This window comes from Odontomachus brunneus, unplaced genomic scaffold, assembly GCF_010583005.1.
Source record: "Odontomachus brunneus isolate Ranch 3 - 2012 unplaced genomic scaffold, Obru_v1 Obru_scaffold_012, whole genome shotgun sequence".
NCBI lineage: Eukaryota > Metazoa > Arthropoda > Insecta > Hymenoptera > Formicidae > Odontomachus > Odontomachus brunneus.
The window spans coordinates 3370255-3388159 of NW_022639462.1; the positions used below are offsets into that span (position 1 = coordinate 3370255).

At 40.1% G+C, this 17905-nt stretch overlaps 1 protein-coding gene across 1 annotated transcript in view; it reads right to left on the reverse strand.

Moving 5' to 3' along the window:
- Positions 1-3163, reverse strand: part of LOC116840851 (cysteine protease ATG4B) — a 439371-nt gene extending 436208 nt beyond the window's left edge. The window contains exon 1 of the mRNA XM_032808122.1: positions 2783-3163. Within this exon, the coding sequence (XP_032664013.1) occupies positions 2783-3128 (346 nt within the window). The 5' untranslated portion in view covers positions 3129-3163. The remainder of the gene's footprint in view (positions 1-2782) is intronic.
- Positions 3164-17905: the final 14742 nt, after the last annotated feature.

A 17905-nucleotide genomic window follows, 5' to 3' on the forward strand; every position in this document is an offset into this window, starting at 1 on the left:
AAAAAAAAGAACATTAAGGCGACACCGAAGTGATTTACAGCGCCTCTACACCTACTCTAATAACGACACTGAACAAAGCTATTGAACAGACTTGTTTATATTGTTTAACACTCCTACTCTTTGTTCAGTCACATTGATTAATGATACTGACTCTCGGTTTAAACAAAATTTATCGCGTGACAAAGCCTTTGTCAAGAAATCAGCTAGTTGTTTTTCGGAAGGCACATACTCAATAACCATGTTTTAATTTTCAACACATTCTCAAATATAATAATACTTCACATCTATGTGCTTAGTCAATTTATGGTGTTCAGAGTTTTTCATCAGTCGAATAGCACTTTGATTGTCTACAAGAAGATTTGTAGGTTGTTCGTTCAAAGTCACTTAAAGTTCTGTCAGCATCATTCGAAGCCACATTATTTCTTGAGCTGCTGTAGATGCTGCGACATATTCTGCTTCTGTTGTTGATCTGCTTACACATCCTTGGCGATGCGATGACCAGGTAACTGGTGCTCCAGCTAGCATACTGAGATATCCCGTTGTAGATTTTCGAGTTGCTATGTCTCCAGCAAAATCAGCATCTGAGTATACCTTGAGTTTGTCGTGGTCACCCTGATAGCACATACCATGGCTTTTTGTTCCAGCGAGATAACGCATGATCCTTTTTACAACTGTCCAGTGGGTTTCAGAGGGATTGTTTAAGAATCTGCTTACTTGGCCAACGGCGAACGCAATGTCCAGCCGTGTCACCACTGCCAAGAACTTGAGACTACCAACTGCCTCCCGATATGGTATGTTGTGAGTCTTCTGAACTCCTCTGTCTTCACTCAGGCGCTGGGGACTCTGTAGCTCTAAACTTGGATCAGCTGGTATCATTTGAGGTTTACAATCTTGCATGTTGAATTTGGCTAGGACACGTTCAGTGTATCCCTGTTGACTCAGAAACATCAATTTATTCTGTTTGTCCCGGTTGATTTCAATTCCAACAAAGTAGTTTAACTTATTTATTTTAATTTCAAACTGTGAACTAAGCTCTTTGATTACAAGTGCTAATGCATCGGAACAAGTGCTCATTAGCATACTATCGTCTACACAAAGTGCGAACCAAATCTCCACTTTATTTATCATTGTTCGGAAAACACAGTTGTCAGATTCCAATGGTAGTAAGTTGAATAGACTAAGGAACTTACGAAATTTCCTTTTCCAGCATCGTGGCGACTGTTTAAGTCCATACAAACTTTTCCTCAGTTTACAAACCATGTCCGGATCATCGTTATGAAAACCTTCAGGCTGCTTCATGTATATGTCTTCTGTTAAGTCCCCGTAGAGAAATGCAGTCTTTATATCGAACTGCAGGATTTCCATATCGTAGATCATTGCAAATGCGAGAAAAATTCGAATTGAATCATATCGAATTACAGGGGAGAATGTTTCCATGTAATCGATACCCGGCTTTTGCGAGTACCCTTTTGCGCATAAACGAGCTTTATAGCGTTCGACTCTTCCGTCCGGTCTTCTTTTAATCTTGTAGACCCATTTGCAACCTATCGCTTGTCGATCTGGAGGTAAAGATGTTAATGTCCACGTTTCATGTTTGTTTAACGAGTCCATTTCTTCCTTCATGGTATTATGCCACTCCGTGGCATTTTCATCAGCAACTGCTTCTTGATAAGTTTGAGGTTCGTCATATATTGCTGCTCATGCCATGTCAATAGTTGCCTGACATTCATTGAACCTGTCTGGTGCCTTCATAGTTTTCCTGTCACGAAGTGTGGTTTATTTGCTGGTTTATTTGCTGGTTGAGACATATCTCTTTTCTTAACTTCATCCTTATTTCCTTCTTCCACATTTCTATCTGGCGAATTATCTGGCGGATTATCTTCCTGTACATCTTCCTTTGGTGAGTAAACGGTGTACTCTGGATCGTTAAGTAGAGCGCCTGAGGTATTCCCCTCGTTGAACGTCACATCTCTAGCTACTGTGACTTTTCTTGTATTAGGATTATACAGTCTATAGTTTGTACTATATCCATCATAGCCGATGAAGATGACCTTTTCTGCCTTGCTGTCAAACTTGGTACGAGCAATTTTGGGTATGTGGACGTGTGCTTCTGCTCCGAATTTCCACATGTGCTTGAGAATTACTTTCTTGCCAGTGAATTTTTCGAACGGAGTGACGTTATCATGTACCTTGTTTGGTCGCCTGTTTAGAATGTAGACACTCGTGTTTACAGCTTCAGCCCATAGTGTCTCTGGAAGGTTTGCATCGATGAGCATAGTGCGTGCACACTCCACAACGGATCGATTCTCACGTTCTATACGTTCGTTCTGCTCCGCGCAATATGGTGCTGTTCTTTCTGCAATAATTCCCGTCTTGTTGAAATGATCGGTGAATTGTTCATTTACAAACTCGCGCCCATTATCGCTCCTGAAAACTTTAATTTTATTGCCCGTCTGTCTTTCAATCATCTGTTGAAACTGTAGGAATGTACTAAATGTATCGCTTTTATGTTTTATAAAGTAAACAAACCGATATGACGTGCAATCGTCTTTAAATAACAAAAAGTAGTTTGCTCCACCAAGCGAGGTAACTGGCATTTTTCCACAGACATCAGAATGTATAAACTCTCCCGGTTTACAAGTACGAGTATTCAAGTTGGCATGGAACGGTAATCTATGTATCTTACCGGATTGACATGAATCGCAACAAAACTTGTTGATGTTACTTGTCTTTACTCCTGGAATTAATCCCTTACTAGCCAATTCCTTGAAAATATTATTACCTGGATGACCCAACCTCTCGTGCCAAAGCCTCACTAATTCTTCTGTCGCTGCCATTGCCTGTTCGATTCCTTTTTCCTTGAACAGCATCTTAAAGTATTGATTGACCATTTTAATGCCCGTAGCGATTACTTTTTGATTTCGCACCTCGATCTTGCTGTCGTCAAAAATGACCTTAAACTGCTTGCTCGTAGCGGCTGCCACTGAGAACAGATTTTTCTTTAATTTTGGTACATATAAAGTATTTTCCAGTGTACGTGGCTCCCACTGTCCGTTAACGAGTGCTAGAACCTCTACTGAACCAATGCCTTCAACCTGCACGAACGAGTTGTCACCTATCTGTACCATACTTGACAAACTGTTTTTCTGTTGATCGAAACACTGTGAACCAGTCTTTATGAAAAGTCATATGTTTTGACGCCGCACTGTCCGCGAGCCATGCACTCTCACACTCGGAAGCTGAAATGTTTTTGAACTCGGCGCTCAAAGCTACGTTTTTCGAAACGTCCTCTTGATCTTCCTTCTTATGTTTAGCCTTCCATTTAAGACATTCACGCTTCATATGACCCGTCTTTTTACAATAAAAGCATGTAATACCCGTCTTGTCAGTCGATTTTCCTTGACCAACGCTCTTGTTGTCATTCTGCGAAAGAATTTTCTTTTTCTTCTGCACGTTTAATGCTGCGAATGCCGCAGTAACATCATCTTCCTGCGTAAGTCGCTTTTCTTCCTTGAGGAGACGAGAGGTTAGATTCTCGAATGTCTGTTTTCTTTCGTCGTACGAATCCCATGTGTTTATGAACGCACCGTAACTGCTCGGTAAACTTTCGAGTGTCTTCGCGATCTTGTCAACGTCGGTAACACGCTCGTCTACATCGGCCAGTGCCAAAGCCATCGACTCGATCTTGCTAATATGTTGAGCGATGCTTTCGTTCGGGTTCATTTTATAACTGAAAAATTGTTGCTTGAGCGTAACCTTATTTACCGAGCTGCGTTGTTCATGAACGCTCTTTAGGCAGTTCCACATTTGTGCTGCAGTCTCACACGCGACAATGACCTGTAACTGACTGTATTCGAGGCCCGTAGAGATGATTAGCATTCCTTTTGAGTTGTTTTCATCCCATGCCCTTCTGCTATCCACCTCAGTCGCTTCTGGTCGAACCGTGCTGCCATCGATGATATCGAGAATTTTCTCTGCACGAAATATGATTTCCATTTGAAATTTCCACAATTGGAAATTATTTCTATTGAACTTTTGGATATGGAAATTCTTAAGCTTTTCCATCTTTGCGAGTGTCCTTTCACTAGTCAAAGACCTGACTCTGCGACAATTACCAAGCTCTCACAAAGACTAACTGCATACCGAGTATGGCGTCTTTCACGCGTCGATCCTTTTTCCGTACCTGACACGCGAACTTCCTATTGTCTAAATGTCTTTCTTTCTTCTTGCTTGCGCACTAATCTGTATTGCTGGGCCCATAACCTGTTGTCTCTTAAATTATTAGTTACCAGCATGCAAAAGACAATTACACTTAGAAGAAAGTTATCTTTATTATGCGCCACACAGTTCAGCGATATACACTACAGCAGTGTGCGAACAAGAACATAGAAGAATATAGAAGAACATAGAAGAAGGAACTACATGAGGTGACTCTATCAAAAAAAAAAAAAGAACATTAAGGCGACACTGAAGTGATTTACAGCGCCTCTATACCTACTCTAATAACGACATTGAACAGACTTCTTTATATTTAACAGTAAGTTTAGTTAAAGGTCGTGTAATTTTCGAAAAATTTTCAATAAATCTTCGATAATATCCCGCAAGACCTATAAAGGATTGAATATCTTTGATTTTTGTGGGTTTTGTGAAATTTGTTATTGCGTCTATTTTTTCGGATCTGATAGTACTCCCTTTTCTGAAATTATGTGTCCTAGGTAAGTCACTTCTTTCCTAAGAAATTCATATTTATTTGGTTGGAGTTTTAAATTACTTTGTCGTATTCGCTTTAGTACTTTAACAAGTTTTTTGTTATGATCTTTTAAACTATTTCCGTTTATCACTATATCATCTAGGTATACTAGACAGTCTATTCCTTGCATTCCTGTTAACACTGTGTTCATCAATCGTTGAAAAGTTGCTGGGGCGTTCTTTAGCCCGAATGGCATTCGATTAAACTCGTAATGTCCAGCAGGTATAGAAAAAGCTGTTTTCTGCTTGTCTTTGTTAGCCATAGGTATCTGATGATAACCTGATGCAAGATCTAAAGTAGTAAAGTATTTCGCGTTGCCCAGTTGATCTAATATGTCAGTAATATTCGGTAACGGGAAAGAATCTCCGATAGTAAGATCGTTTAGCTTACGGAAATCTATAACTATTCTTAATTTTCATATTCCATTTTCGTCAGGCTTTTTCAGTACTACTAATAATGGTGCATTCCATTGACTTATGCTTGGACAAATAATTTTATTGTGTGTCATTTTTTTAACCTGCTTGTCTACCTCTTGTTTGTGTTTGGCCGGTAAACAATAAGGTTTTACATTTATCGGTGCTGAGTCAGCGCGTGTTGAAACTTGATGCTTCACGTACGGTGTGTGTGTTAAGTAATCGCCTTTCATAAAGAATAAATCACGGAATTCATCACAGATTCAAAGTATTGCTTTGCGCTCTTCTGAATTTAAATGCTGTAAACGTATTAATTGTTTAACCATGTCGGATCGCGTGAGAATTCCTGTTTTTTCGTTTATAGTTTCTTTCTGAATAGAGGCTCGAGAATCGATTAGGTATCGAATCAATCAAGTTCGCGAAAAAGTCGGACCGAAGCCAAAGTTCTTCTCAGACAACGAACGAAAAAAAGCGGAAGATGATAGCAGAAACCGGCGTTTCTGTATCCATAGTAATAAGGAACAATAATTATTTGAAACAGGCGCAAAAATCGGCCCTTTTCAGAGCCATCAAATTTTATAACGATGAAACGATACTCGAACGCATGAAATAACTATATCTCGCGTGTTTATGCAACACTAAAATTAAAAATACTCTATTTCGACAACCTATACAAGCGCTGAATAGTTGTAGTATTCTATATTGATGCAGTATTCTATATTGAAATAAATTTTATATTTTTTTTTTTCAAAAGCAGCTATTAAGAAGCACTTGTCGAAGCCTCTTGAAAACTCTTCCCCAAGATCTCCTTTTACATTACAATAATTTCCTTATTAACAAAAAAAATGCATGGATATTCGAGCGAGCGAAACAGTCGTCGGGACACCGCGTATTGCTCACGTATAAATGAAACAGTGTGAGTCGAGCGTTTTCTTAGTATACGTCACATGTATTTTAGGACGGTGTTTATAGCCACAACGTTTCATAATGCTATCACTCTCGCTCTTACATCTGCGATAGAAGATGGAAGATCGTCGCGACCATGGACATAGTATACATGGTATTCGAATGCCCTATGTTCTGTCGTCTAATAGAGTGAAGCCAAAAAGATAGCGAGAATAGAGGGGATATAGTTCTCTTCCTATTTTGTCACTTTTTTGTCGCGCGAGCATCCATTTCTCGTTTCCATAATATAGAGCGCAACAATATCCCGACTAGACTGGCAAATAAACCTTACTTAAATCTTATTGCACACTTTGTCTGTGCAGAAAGAGACAGAAAACAGAAGGGCTGTACTATTGGCTTCTCTTTTCTGACTGTATGCGGAGTCTATGTATATTATGTCTATGGTCTCTTTCTACATGTTGGGTTCACTTTTCTGGCCGTATGCGGGGTCCATGTATACTACGTCCATGGCCGCGACTCTCACCACTATTTTCTCTCCAGCCGTCCAACGATCGTATATCGCTAACCCCCTCCGCCACTCCGTGCTGATCGTACCTCACCTCCAGGCAGCAGTGTGTGAGTGAATGACGCGTCATCGTGTGCGAGTCACACGGATATACGAACGGCATTCACGTCGGTCGTGTACATATACAACCTAACCACACAGTCCATGCCTTGTCGACTGAACTGCTTCGTGGCGCCATCTAATGGTCGATAGAGTAAAAAAACGCGAAAACTGGTTGACGACGACGACGAAATCTAATAATCGTAAAACTTGATGAATTCGGAATATCTCTTCTCATCAAACATGTAGAGCAAAACTAAAGAAACTTTTCCGTATAATTGTATCCTGTATAATTCCGTATAATTCGACAGTGAGGAATCGATTAAATCCACTTAGGACTTGATCGGATCAGTCGTTATAGCAGAATGAGACATCTTGCCTCCGCTCAACCAAAGGCGTCGCGTATAATACGCGGCGACTTTAAGCCTGTTCTTTGCTTCGCGCGTTCACTTGGCGCGAGACGCTGCCGCGTTTCTTGATAGTATACCCATGTACGAAAAAAAACAAATGATTTATTTAAAAGAAGAGAATAGATCCTTTTAAATGTAAAATGTATATTTAAAAAAAGTATGTGAAAAGTATATTTGAAAAATATTTACTTGTTTTAAAAATAAGTAAAATACAAATAAATTATTTTGTAAATTTAAATAAATTGTTTTCTGATAGTAACTAACAGCACAAATACATCCTCAGAATATTTTACGAATATCATAAAAGTATATTACGTATATTCTCAGAACATTCGAGATACGTTATCGGAAATACTGAGAACATACTAAGAACGTTCCTATGTCACCGCATTCTTGCTTCTCAGTATATATTGAGAATATCGTAAGATATTATAAGATATTATAAGAATATCTATGGGATGTTCTCAGTATATTCACCTATTCACCCTTACCTATACACATACACTTACCTATACCTATACACATACTCATGAGCTCCATATACTAGTGAGCTCTATATACAGGGTGTTAGTTAAGTATGTTGCCATACTCAACAGAGAGATTCTTTGGTTTATTTCAAGTAAAAAAGTTCATAAATATGTGTCCTAAACGGCTTAGTTTCCGAAATAAAAAAATTTAAACGTGTAGTAATAATCTTTCGTTTAGAACAGCTTCCTCTAGTACTGGTGTTCTAACTGTCATAGGCTTTCCAAGATTAACAGTGTTCCTTACAAAAGAACCCTTTTCTCGAAGATAGTGGTGAATATTCGCAAATGTTTTATAACATGGTAAGTTGCGTTGGGGATATCTTTCTGTATAAATACGCCTTGCCTCACGTGAGTTACCATTTGCAAGACCGTAGGTAAAGTGCATATCTGCCATTTCAAAATTTGTAAACTTAGGCATGATGAAACCGATTTTGGTGGACTGAAACAATTTGGCCCGAAAACGTATGCACAAGCTAACCGACCCGCAGCAACATCAGAACTAGTCTATTTTTTATTTTATGACTTTGACTTTGTCACTTTGTTTATGATCGTGCGAATGGTAACTCACGTGAAGCAAGGCATATTTATGCAGGAAGATATCTCCAACGCAATTTACCGTTTCGTCAAACATTTGCAAACATTCATCTGTATTTCGGAAACTAAGCCGTTTAGGACATGTTTGTATGAACTTTTTTATTTGAAATAAACCAAAGAATCGCTCTGTTGAGCAAGTATGGCAACATACTTAACTAACACCCTGGAGTGAGCCTTTATAGGTTTGGTGGTAAGGCTGTCTCACTTTATACTTAACTAATCAGCTTATTTGGCAATAAGGCTGTCTCACTTTATACTTAACCTCAGACAAAAACAGCCTAGAGCCTCTGCACAAGACATCCGTAACATGATACGTTACGTGAAGTACTGACAATACAATGACCAAATTAAATTTAAGTCAAGGCACAAAGAAATCCATAAACTTAACATGTTACGAATGTTCTTGTGCGAAGGCTCTTACCACAAAACCTATAATGGCTCACTCCAGTATGTATAGAGCTTACTGACTCATATCCACCATGTGTACAATCAGCGCGCGTGCTCATATAGGTTAAATTAGGTTAGATTGAGTTAGAAGTAAATATAATCATAATTCTTTCTAAATAGTCACCCAATTAAAAATTTTTTATACATAATTATGTAAAAGGAGCTGACTGAAGCGCCTACATAAAATCGATCATTGGTCTATACGTATATAAATTAAACGAAGTTTCTATATTTTCAATATATCCCGAGAATGTACAAGATATGATATACTAAGAGAAATGTTATAAGTCCTCAGTATATTACGTACGTTTACAAATCATTCAATATGAAAATAGTATATACGAATGATATCGTGTGCTGTCTGAGAAGAGAAACTTAATTTAAAACAAAAAAAAAGATACTTTTAACCCGTAACAGATACGATGCTTTTTTATTCAAGCTACAGTACAGTGGGATCCGGCGGACTTCAAAATAAATTTTTGCCATTTTTAACATGATAATAAAAGAGAGAAAAACGCTTTATAGTTCGAAAGTAATACTTTACGAATATTATATTACAACTAGACATATATAATCATAACAAACAGTCTTTACAAAAGAAAAAAAAAATGCCGAGTATGTATAAAAAAAAGTACCAAAAGTAAAAATACAAATAAATAAAAAATATCAAAACAAAAACTACATAACAAAAAATACATGTTAACTTAAACAAAGTGCAGATATTTTAAATTAATTATATTCAAAAAAGAAGTGAAATCAATATAATTAACCAAGTACGTATATGTATGTATTTATTACACAATTGTGTGATAAATATCAATTATACAAAAAATACTGAAACAAAGAGTACCAAAAAAACAAAATAAATAGTATATGTTAACTTAAATAAAGTGCAGATGTTTTAAATATTCAAAAAAGAAGTAAGATCAATATAATTAACCAAGTACTTATATATAAGTATTTATTACACAAGTAATTGTGTAATAAATATCAATATTGTAATGTTCAGATATTTTGAATAAGAAACTTTTTTTTCAATTAGTTATGTTTTATGTCAGTGTCTTATGTCAATTTGTTGTTTTCTATATCTATAGTTGGGACACATCCCTAGTAGCACATATTGAATTCACATTCGTTTTCTAAATGTATGTTTCATAACCGTTTGTAAAATGTTTCCCACACGTTTCTAAACTGTATTTTCTAATTGACACGTTTTCATGTAGTATATTGTAATTCATTATATTTTATTAACATTAATAATTGAACGTTGAAATATCAAAGTATCAAATTGAGAGAGAAAAACTTAACATCGGGGATCAAAAACTCGGCGTGCCCCAATCAATACATCATTCTTCAGTATAAATGTTTATAATGTCAGTAATAATTTTATGTACCTTATACATTATGGAATTATGTACATTATTGAAATATATTCACTATGGGGAAATCTATATTGATGTTTCGTGAATTCAAGACTGTGTCGCCGTATATAGGAATAACTTTTCTATATGAATATATTTTGATGTGTGTGTGTGTGTGTGTGTGTGTGTGTGTGTGTATTGCATAAATTTTTTTTTTCTGTATGAATATATTTGTTTCATAAATTGAAACATTAGTGAAAATGTATATTTGCTTGTTGTTAGTAAAATCAATGTTAATCGTTTGTGGATTCAAAATTATGTATTGCCATATATAAAATTGAATTTTTTCTACGTGTAAATATAATAACTACTGTATGTACATTTGTCGATATATAAATAAAATTTTATATTCCTTTTACATCAGTTAGTGTGAAGCCCGACACCCATAGGGTGCCGCGCTTTGCTCCCTAAGCCGTGAAGGCTATACGCTACTTACTACCATCTACTTCTACCGTTTGTCAACCACTGACAAGGGAAGGGCGATGGAAAAATCCAGCAGCGTCTGCGGGACGTGTTCGTAGGATGAGCGGTTTAGCCGTGACGCGCGCGCCGCCCGCCCGTTGTGGCTGCAGCGCGCGTTCCACGCCCACGGGGACCACAGGGAGGCCCGCTCACTAATGTCTCGCCCAGACACACGCTCTGACCCTTTTGGATGGGAGGGGAAGGGAAAAGGAATGGGTATTGGGTTTGGGTGATGGAGGTGGGAACCTGAAAGAAAGAAATAATTATTAATTAAATTTTTCCCTATCTCAGCGGCCCGGGTCCACGATGATCTCGCGAAGGTTGCGAGGCCGTTTACCCATGCCCGGGGGCTCCGACATCCCCCGGGTAGGCCGCTGTGAAATCTAACATGGACCCTTTAACCAAAGGGTTTCCCGACAGAAGGCCGCGAACATGGAGTAGGCCTCTGGAGTCGACACGAAGTAGTGTGCCGCCTCCGGCCACCTCCAGCTCGCGGCCGGAACTACCTCCCGAAGAGCCTCCCGCTGCGGCTCGAATTCGAGACATCGCAACAGGTGGTGCGCAGCAGTGTCGCTTCCCTTTCCACACATACACATCTCACCTTTCACAAGGCCCAAGGACGCAAGGCGTGCCTGGAACCTGCCGTGTCCGGTGATCATTTGTGTCACGTGGTGGTCAGGGCGGACCCATCGCGCATCAAACCTGCGCTCCACATCATCGAAGAAGGCGTCTTCCTTTTATATCAGTTAGTGTGAAGCCCGACACCCATAGGGTGCCGCGCTTTGCTCCCTAAGCCGTGAAGGCTATACGCTACTTACTACCATCTACTTCTACCGTTTGTCAACCACTGGCAGGGGAAGGGCGATGGAAAAATCCAGCAGCGTCTGCGGGACGTGTTCGTAGGATGAGCGGTTTAGCCGTGACGCGCGCGCCGCCCGCCCGTTGTGGCTGCAGCGCGCGTTCCACGCCCACGGGGACCACAGGGAGGCCCGCTCACTAATGTCTCGCCCAGACACACGCTCTGACCCTTTTGGATGGGAGGGGAAGGGAAAAGGAATGGGTATTGGGTTTGGGTGATGGAGGTGGGAACCTGAAAGAAAGAAATAATTATTAATTAAATTTTTCCCTATCTCAGCGGCCCGGGTCCACGATGATCTCGCGAAGGTTGCGAGGCCGTTTACCCATGCCCGGGGGCTCCGACATCCCCCGGGTAGGCCGCTGTGAAATCTAACATGGACCCTTTAACCAAAGGGTTTCCCGACAGAAGGCCGCGAACATGGAGTAGGCCTCTGGAGTCGACACAAAGTAGTGTGCCACCTCCGGCCACCTCCAGCTCGCGGCCGGAACAACTTCCCGAAGAGCCTCCCGCTGCGGCTCGAATTCGGGACATCGCAGCAGATGGTGCGCGGCAGTGTCGCTTCCTTTTCCACACACACACATCTCACCTTTCACAAGGCCCAAGGACGCAAGGCGTGCCTGGAACCTGCCGTGTCCGGTGATCATTTGTGTCACGTGGTGGTCAGGGCGGACCCATCGCGCATCAAACCTGCGCTCCACATCATCGAAGAAGGCGTCTTCCTTTTATATCAGTTAGTGTGAAGCCCGACACCCATAGGGTGCCGCGCTTTGCTCCCTAAGCCGTGAAGGCTATACGCTACTTACTACCATCTACTTCTACCGTTTGTCAACCACTGACAAGGGAAGGACGATGGAAAAATTCAGCAGCGCCTGCGGGACGTGTTCGCAGGATGAGCGGTTTAGCCGTGGCGCGCGCGCCGCCCGCCTGTTGTGGCCGCAGCGCGCGCCCCACGCCCACGGGGACCACGGGGAGGCCCGCTCACTAGTGTCTCGCCCAGACACACGCTCTGACTCTTTTGGATGGGAGGGGAAGGGAAGAGGAGTGGGTATTGGGTTTAAGTGATGGAGGTGAGAGAAGTAAGGTGAGAACCTGAAAGTAAAATACTTATTAATTGTTTCCTACCTCAGCGGCCCGGGTCCACGATGATCTCGCGAAAGTTGCGAGGCCGTTTACCTATGCCCGGGGGCCCCGACATCCCCCGGGTAGGCCGCTGTGAAATCTAACATGGACCCTTTAACCAAAGGGTTTCCCGACAGAAGGCCGCGAACATGGAGTAGGCCTCTGGAGTCGACACAAAGTAGTGTGCCACCTCCGGCCACCTCCAGCTCGCGGCCGGAACAACTTCCCGAAGAGCCTCCCGCTGCGGCTCGAATTCGGGACATCGCAGCAGATGGTGCGCGGCAGTGTCGCTTCCTTTTCCACACACACACATCTCACCTTTCACAAAGCCCAAGGACGCAAGGCGTGCCTGGAACCTGCCGTGTCCGGTGATCATTTGTGTCACGTGGTGGTCAAGGCGGACCCACCGCGCAGCAACCCTGCACTCCACATCATCGAAGAAGGCGTACGTGGTGCGGCCTTTGCTCGAAGAAGATCATCGAGCCTGCCACATCTTGTACGCCTCGCCCCTAATGAAATCCTGGGTCTCTTTAACATTCCCGGTGAACGGGACTACCGCATTTCCTAACCTGGCATCCATCTCTTTTCTCGCTATATACCGCGCCGAGTATTCGCCGAGAAGGATGTCGACGGGGACCGCGCCAGCAACCACACAGAGCGACTCCGTCGACGCCGTGCGGTACGCAGCAGTCGTCGAGATGAGTGCTCGGCGCTGCAGGGTCCTGAGGACCTTCAGGTCACTCCCCGCGCACCTTCCTTTTACATCAGTGAATTAACGTTTGAATTAGCGTTTTTTTCAGTGTATATTACTCCTCTCATCCCAAATCGTATTAGGTGTACAACTTTGCTTCCGCCGTTTTCCTATAGATGGCTTTAGCGGTAAATGGTGGTCGAAATAAATAGATCATAGACGTCATACAATAAACTTGGGCATCTGTCAACATAACCTCATAGAAACATTAGTCGATTTGTGTCTGCATCATACAGTTATTCTCGGTTGAAAAGGTCAGTTTACGAGCCAAATTCTCGTCATTTGAGGGAGGTTTTAACTTTCTGCTTCAATATGAAGAAATCTGCGACTGAAGTTCATCGAATGCTCTCAAATACTTATGGTGAGGTCGCTATTAGTGAAAGAACGTGTCGTGAGTGGTTTCAACGCTTCAAGAACGGTGATTTTGCCATCGAAGACCGGCATAACGGTGGAAGAGAGAAGGTTTTCGAAGATGCAGAATTGAAGGAATTACTTGATCAAGACTCGTGTCAAAATCAAGAAGAATTGGCACGATCATTGAGAGTGACTCAACAAGCCATTTCAAAACGCCTCAAAGCCATGGGAATGATTCAGAAGCAAGTAAATTGGGTGCCGCACGAATTGAAGCCGAGAGATGTTGAACGGCGTTTGTTTTCTTGTGAAGCTGCTTGAAAGGCAAAGACGAAAGAGATTTCTGCATCGAATTGTGACTGGAGACGAAAAATGGGTTCATTACGATAACCCCAAGCGCAGAAAATCATGGGGAGTTCCCGGCCATGCTTCCACGTCGACGGCCAAACCGAATATTCACGGCTCCAAGGTCATGCTCTATATTTGATGGGACCAGCTCATCGTCGTGTATTATGAGCTGTTAAAACCTAAAACAATCACAGGCGATCGGTATCGAACGCAATTGATGCGTTTGAGCCGAGCATTGAAAGACAAACGGCCGCAATACAACGAGAGACACGATAAAGTGATTTTGCAGCATGACAACGCTCGACCCCATGTTGCGAAAGTGGTCAAGACATACTTGGAAACGTTGAAATGGGAAGTCCTACACCACCCGCCGTATTCTCCAGACGTTGCTCCCTCTGACTATCACTTGTTTCGATCAAAGGCATACGGCCTGGCTGACCAGCACTTCCGGTCTTATGAAGAAGTAAAAAATTGGATCGATTCGTGGATCGCCTCAAAAGATGACCAGTTTTTTCGACGCGGGATTCGAACGCTGCCCGAAAGATGGGGAAAAGTAGTGGCCAGCGATGGACAATACTTTGAATCATAAATAATCAGTTTTTTACAATAAAGCCTCGAATTTCGGAAAAAAAACGGCGGAAGCAAAGTTGTACACCTAATATTATATATAAATTGTATTTCAATATATTGATTGGGGCACGCCGAGTTTTTGATCCCCGATGTTAAGTTTTTCTCTCTCAATTTTATATTTCGATATTTCAACGTTCAATTATTAATAAAATTATAACTAATAAGTAATTCATTATATTTTATTAATATTATTAATAAAATATTAGGTGGTAAACTTAGTTCCTGCGGCTCGCAGTTAGATGACGTTAGTTGTAGATGTAATTTATTTTGACATCTGAAACTGGCTGCATTTTAGAGGTTAGACATTTGTCAATAAAATTCAGTGCGAAGAGATTCATTTAAGCGAGCAGTGCTATTTTTTCTTTTGATTAAATATGGAACGTGATAAGTTGTTTTTTCGACATGTGCTGCTTCATTACTTTGACTTGAAAAAAACTGCAGCTGCAGCTCATAAATTGCTTTTCGAAGCTTATGGCAATTATGCTCCATCGGAAAGAACATGCCAAGTATGGTTTCAGCGATTTAAGAGTGGTGATTTTGATGTCAATGATAAAGAACGCTCAGGCCAACCGAAAAAGTTTGAAGACACCGATTTGCAGGCATTATTGGACGAAAACTCTACTCAAACGCTCCAAGAATTGTCTGCAGCATTAAATGTTACTCCGATGACTGTTTCCAAACGTCTACATACAATGGGAAAAATTCAAAATGAGGGAAAATGGGTACCACACGAATTAACCGCAAATGCCATTGCGAATCGCTTAAACATCTCTATTTCTCTGCTCGCCAGGCAGAAAAAGAAGAGTTTTTTGTGGCGCATAGTGACTGGCGATGAAAAATGGATATACTTCGATAATCCTAAACGAAGAAAATCATGGGTAGACCCTGGCCAACCATCGACATCCACACCAAAGAGAAATATTCATGGCCACAAAGCAATGCTTTGCATTTGGTGGGATATGCACGGCGTCGTTTATTATGAGCTACTCAGACCGAACGAAAGTATCACGGGGGATCGATATCAATCACAATTAAACCGTCTGAATGAAGCATTGTTGGAAAAAAGGCCAGCAGTAGCCAGCAATCGACGTAAAGTCATGCTTTTGCACGACAACGCTCGACCACACGTTGCCAAAGCCGTCAAAGAAACACTGATGCAGCTCGAGTGGGAAGTTCTCCCGCACCCAGCGTATTCACCAGACTTAGCTCCTTCGGACTATTACTTGTTCCGGTCGATGCAGCACGGTTTGATGGATACACACTTCAGAAATTACGAGGATGTGCAAAAATGGATCGACGAATGGATTGCATCAAAAGACCAATCGTTCTATCGTCGTGGAATCTACGCGTTGCCCGAAAGATGGGAAAAATGTATAGCTAGCAAGGGAAAATACTTCGATTAATGTATTTTTTGCTTTTGATGTCGAAATAAATGAGTTTTTTAAACAAAAAAACCGCAGGAACTAAGTTTACCACCTAATATAATGAATTACAATATACTACATGAAAACGTGTCAATTAGCAAACACAGTTTAGAAACGTGTGGAAACCATTTTACAAATAGTTATGAAATGGTACATACATTTAGAAAACGTATGTGAATCCAATATGTGCTACTAGGAATATGTCCCAACTATAGATATAGGAAACAACAAATTGACATAAGACACTGACATAAAACATAACTGATTGACAAAAAAGTTTCTTATTCAAAATATCTGAACATTACAATATTGATATTTATTATACAATTATCTGTGTAATAAATACTTATATATACGTACTTGGTTAATTATATTGATCTTACTTCTTTTTTGAATATTTAAAACTTCTGGACTTTGTTTAAGTTAACATGTAGTTTTCGTTTTGTCTTTTTTTTTTATACTTTCTGTTTTATTTTTTGGTACTTTTTGATACTTTTTGTTTTATTTTTTATATAATTTGTAGTATTTGTTGTATATTTTGATATTTATCACACAATTACTTGGGTAATAAATACATACACACATATACGTACTTGATTAATTATATTTATTTCACTTCTTTTTTGAATATAATTAATTTAAAATATCTGCACTTTGTTTAAGTTAATATGTACTTTTTGTTATGTAGTTTTTGTTTTGATATTTTTTATTTGGTACTTTTTTATAAATACTCGGCGTCTTTTTTTTTCTTTTGTAAAGTATAAGTTTACGCTAAACGAAAAGATACATGATCGATTTAATATTTATTACATATGTAATATGCGTCCATTCTGATTGATGCAGTCAATACGGAAATCTTTATAATATTTATAATATTTATAATATATTTTATTATTATCTAATATTTATTATTATAAATATTTATAATATTTATTATTATATTTTACCTACGAAAATCTTTTCTTTCTTGCCAATTATAGTAATTTTAAATTCAGATTACATGTTTGCAGATCGCGGACATCACAAGCGCAGATTAATATAACACTATAAGAAAATATACTTGAAATTGTAATTACTTGAAATATACATCTAATAGTCGATCATAAATCTTTTCCTCTAGTCTAACGTAAATTCGTGAACATGTTGCTTATTGCAGCCTATATATATTACAAACGCAATCTGACGGACAAACGCGCGTCGCTTGTGTGCGTGCATATACGTGTGATCTGAAGCTAAATCGCTTGGCGATGCAAATGCGGCTTGATGGACAAACTGATTCGCTTGTGTGCGTGCGTACGTGTGTCTGAAAAAAATGAGAATCTGCGCGAAAATAAAAAGGCTTTTTAGCGGGCGAGGTTTCGAGATCTCCGTATTGTCTGCACCAATTTTAATCAAACTTGGTGCAAATTACTAAACATTATATAAGGAAACTTTCACTAGATTTTTGATTATAGTTTTCGTGCTTGAGATATTTGACTCGGAAGACCAATCGACCCAGAAATTCCAGATAAGCTTACACGGTCGCGTTGTTTTGCTCGTTGTTTTGACCTACTCGACGTCGCGCCGCGACCGCGGCGCTTGATAACAATTTCAGTTTTTCAATAATCTAAAAGAAAACGTTAACTAATTATAAAATGAACACAATGTGGACAGATGTTGAAATAAAATACACTGAAAGACTGAAATACACTAAATACATTGAAATAATCGGAAAAAGAAAAAAATTTATGTTTTAATATAAGTTCACAAAATTATAGATTATATAAAAAATATAAGTAGTTATACAAGGAGGGTTCTAACCCAGGTCTTCTGAGGGGAGGTGCGGGGCGAGGGGAACTGCGGCGCGGGGGCTGACGTCACGCGGGAGAGGGGACTTACCGACATTTCTT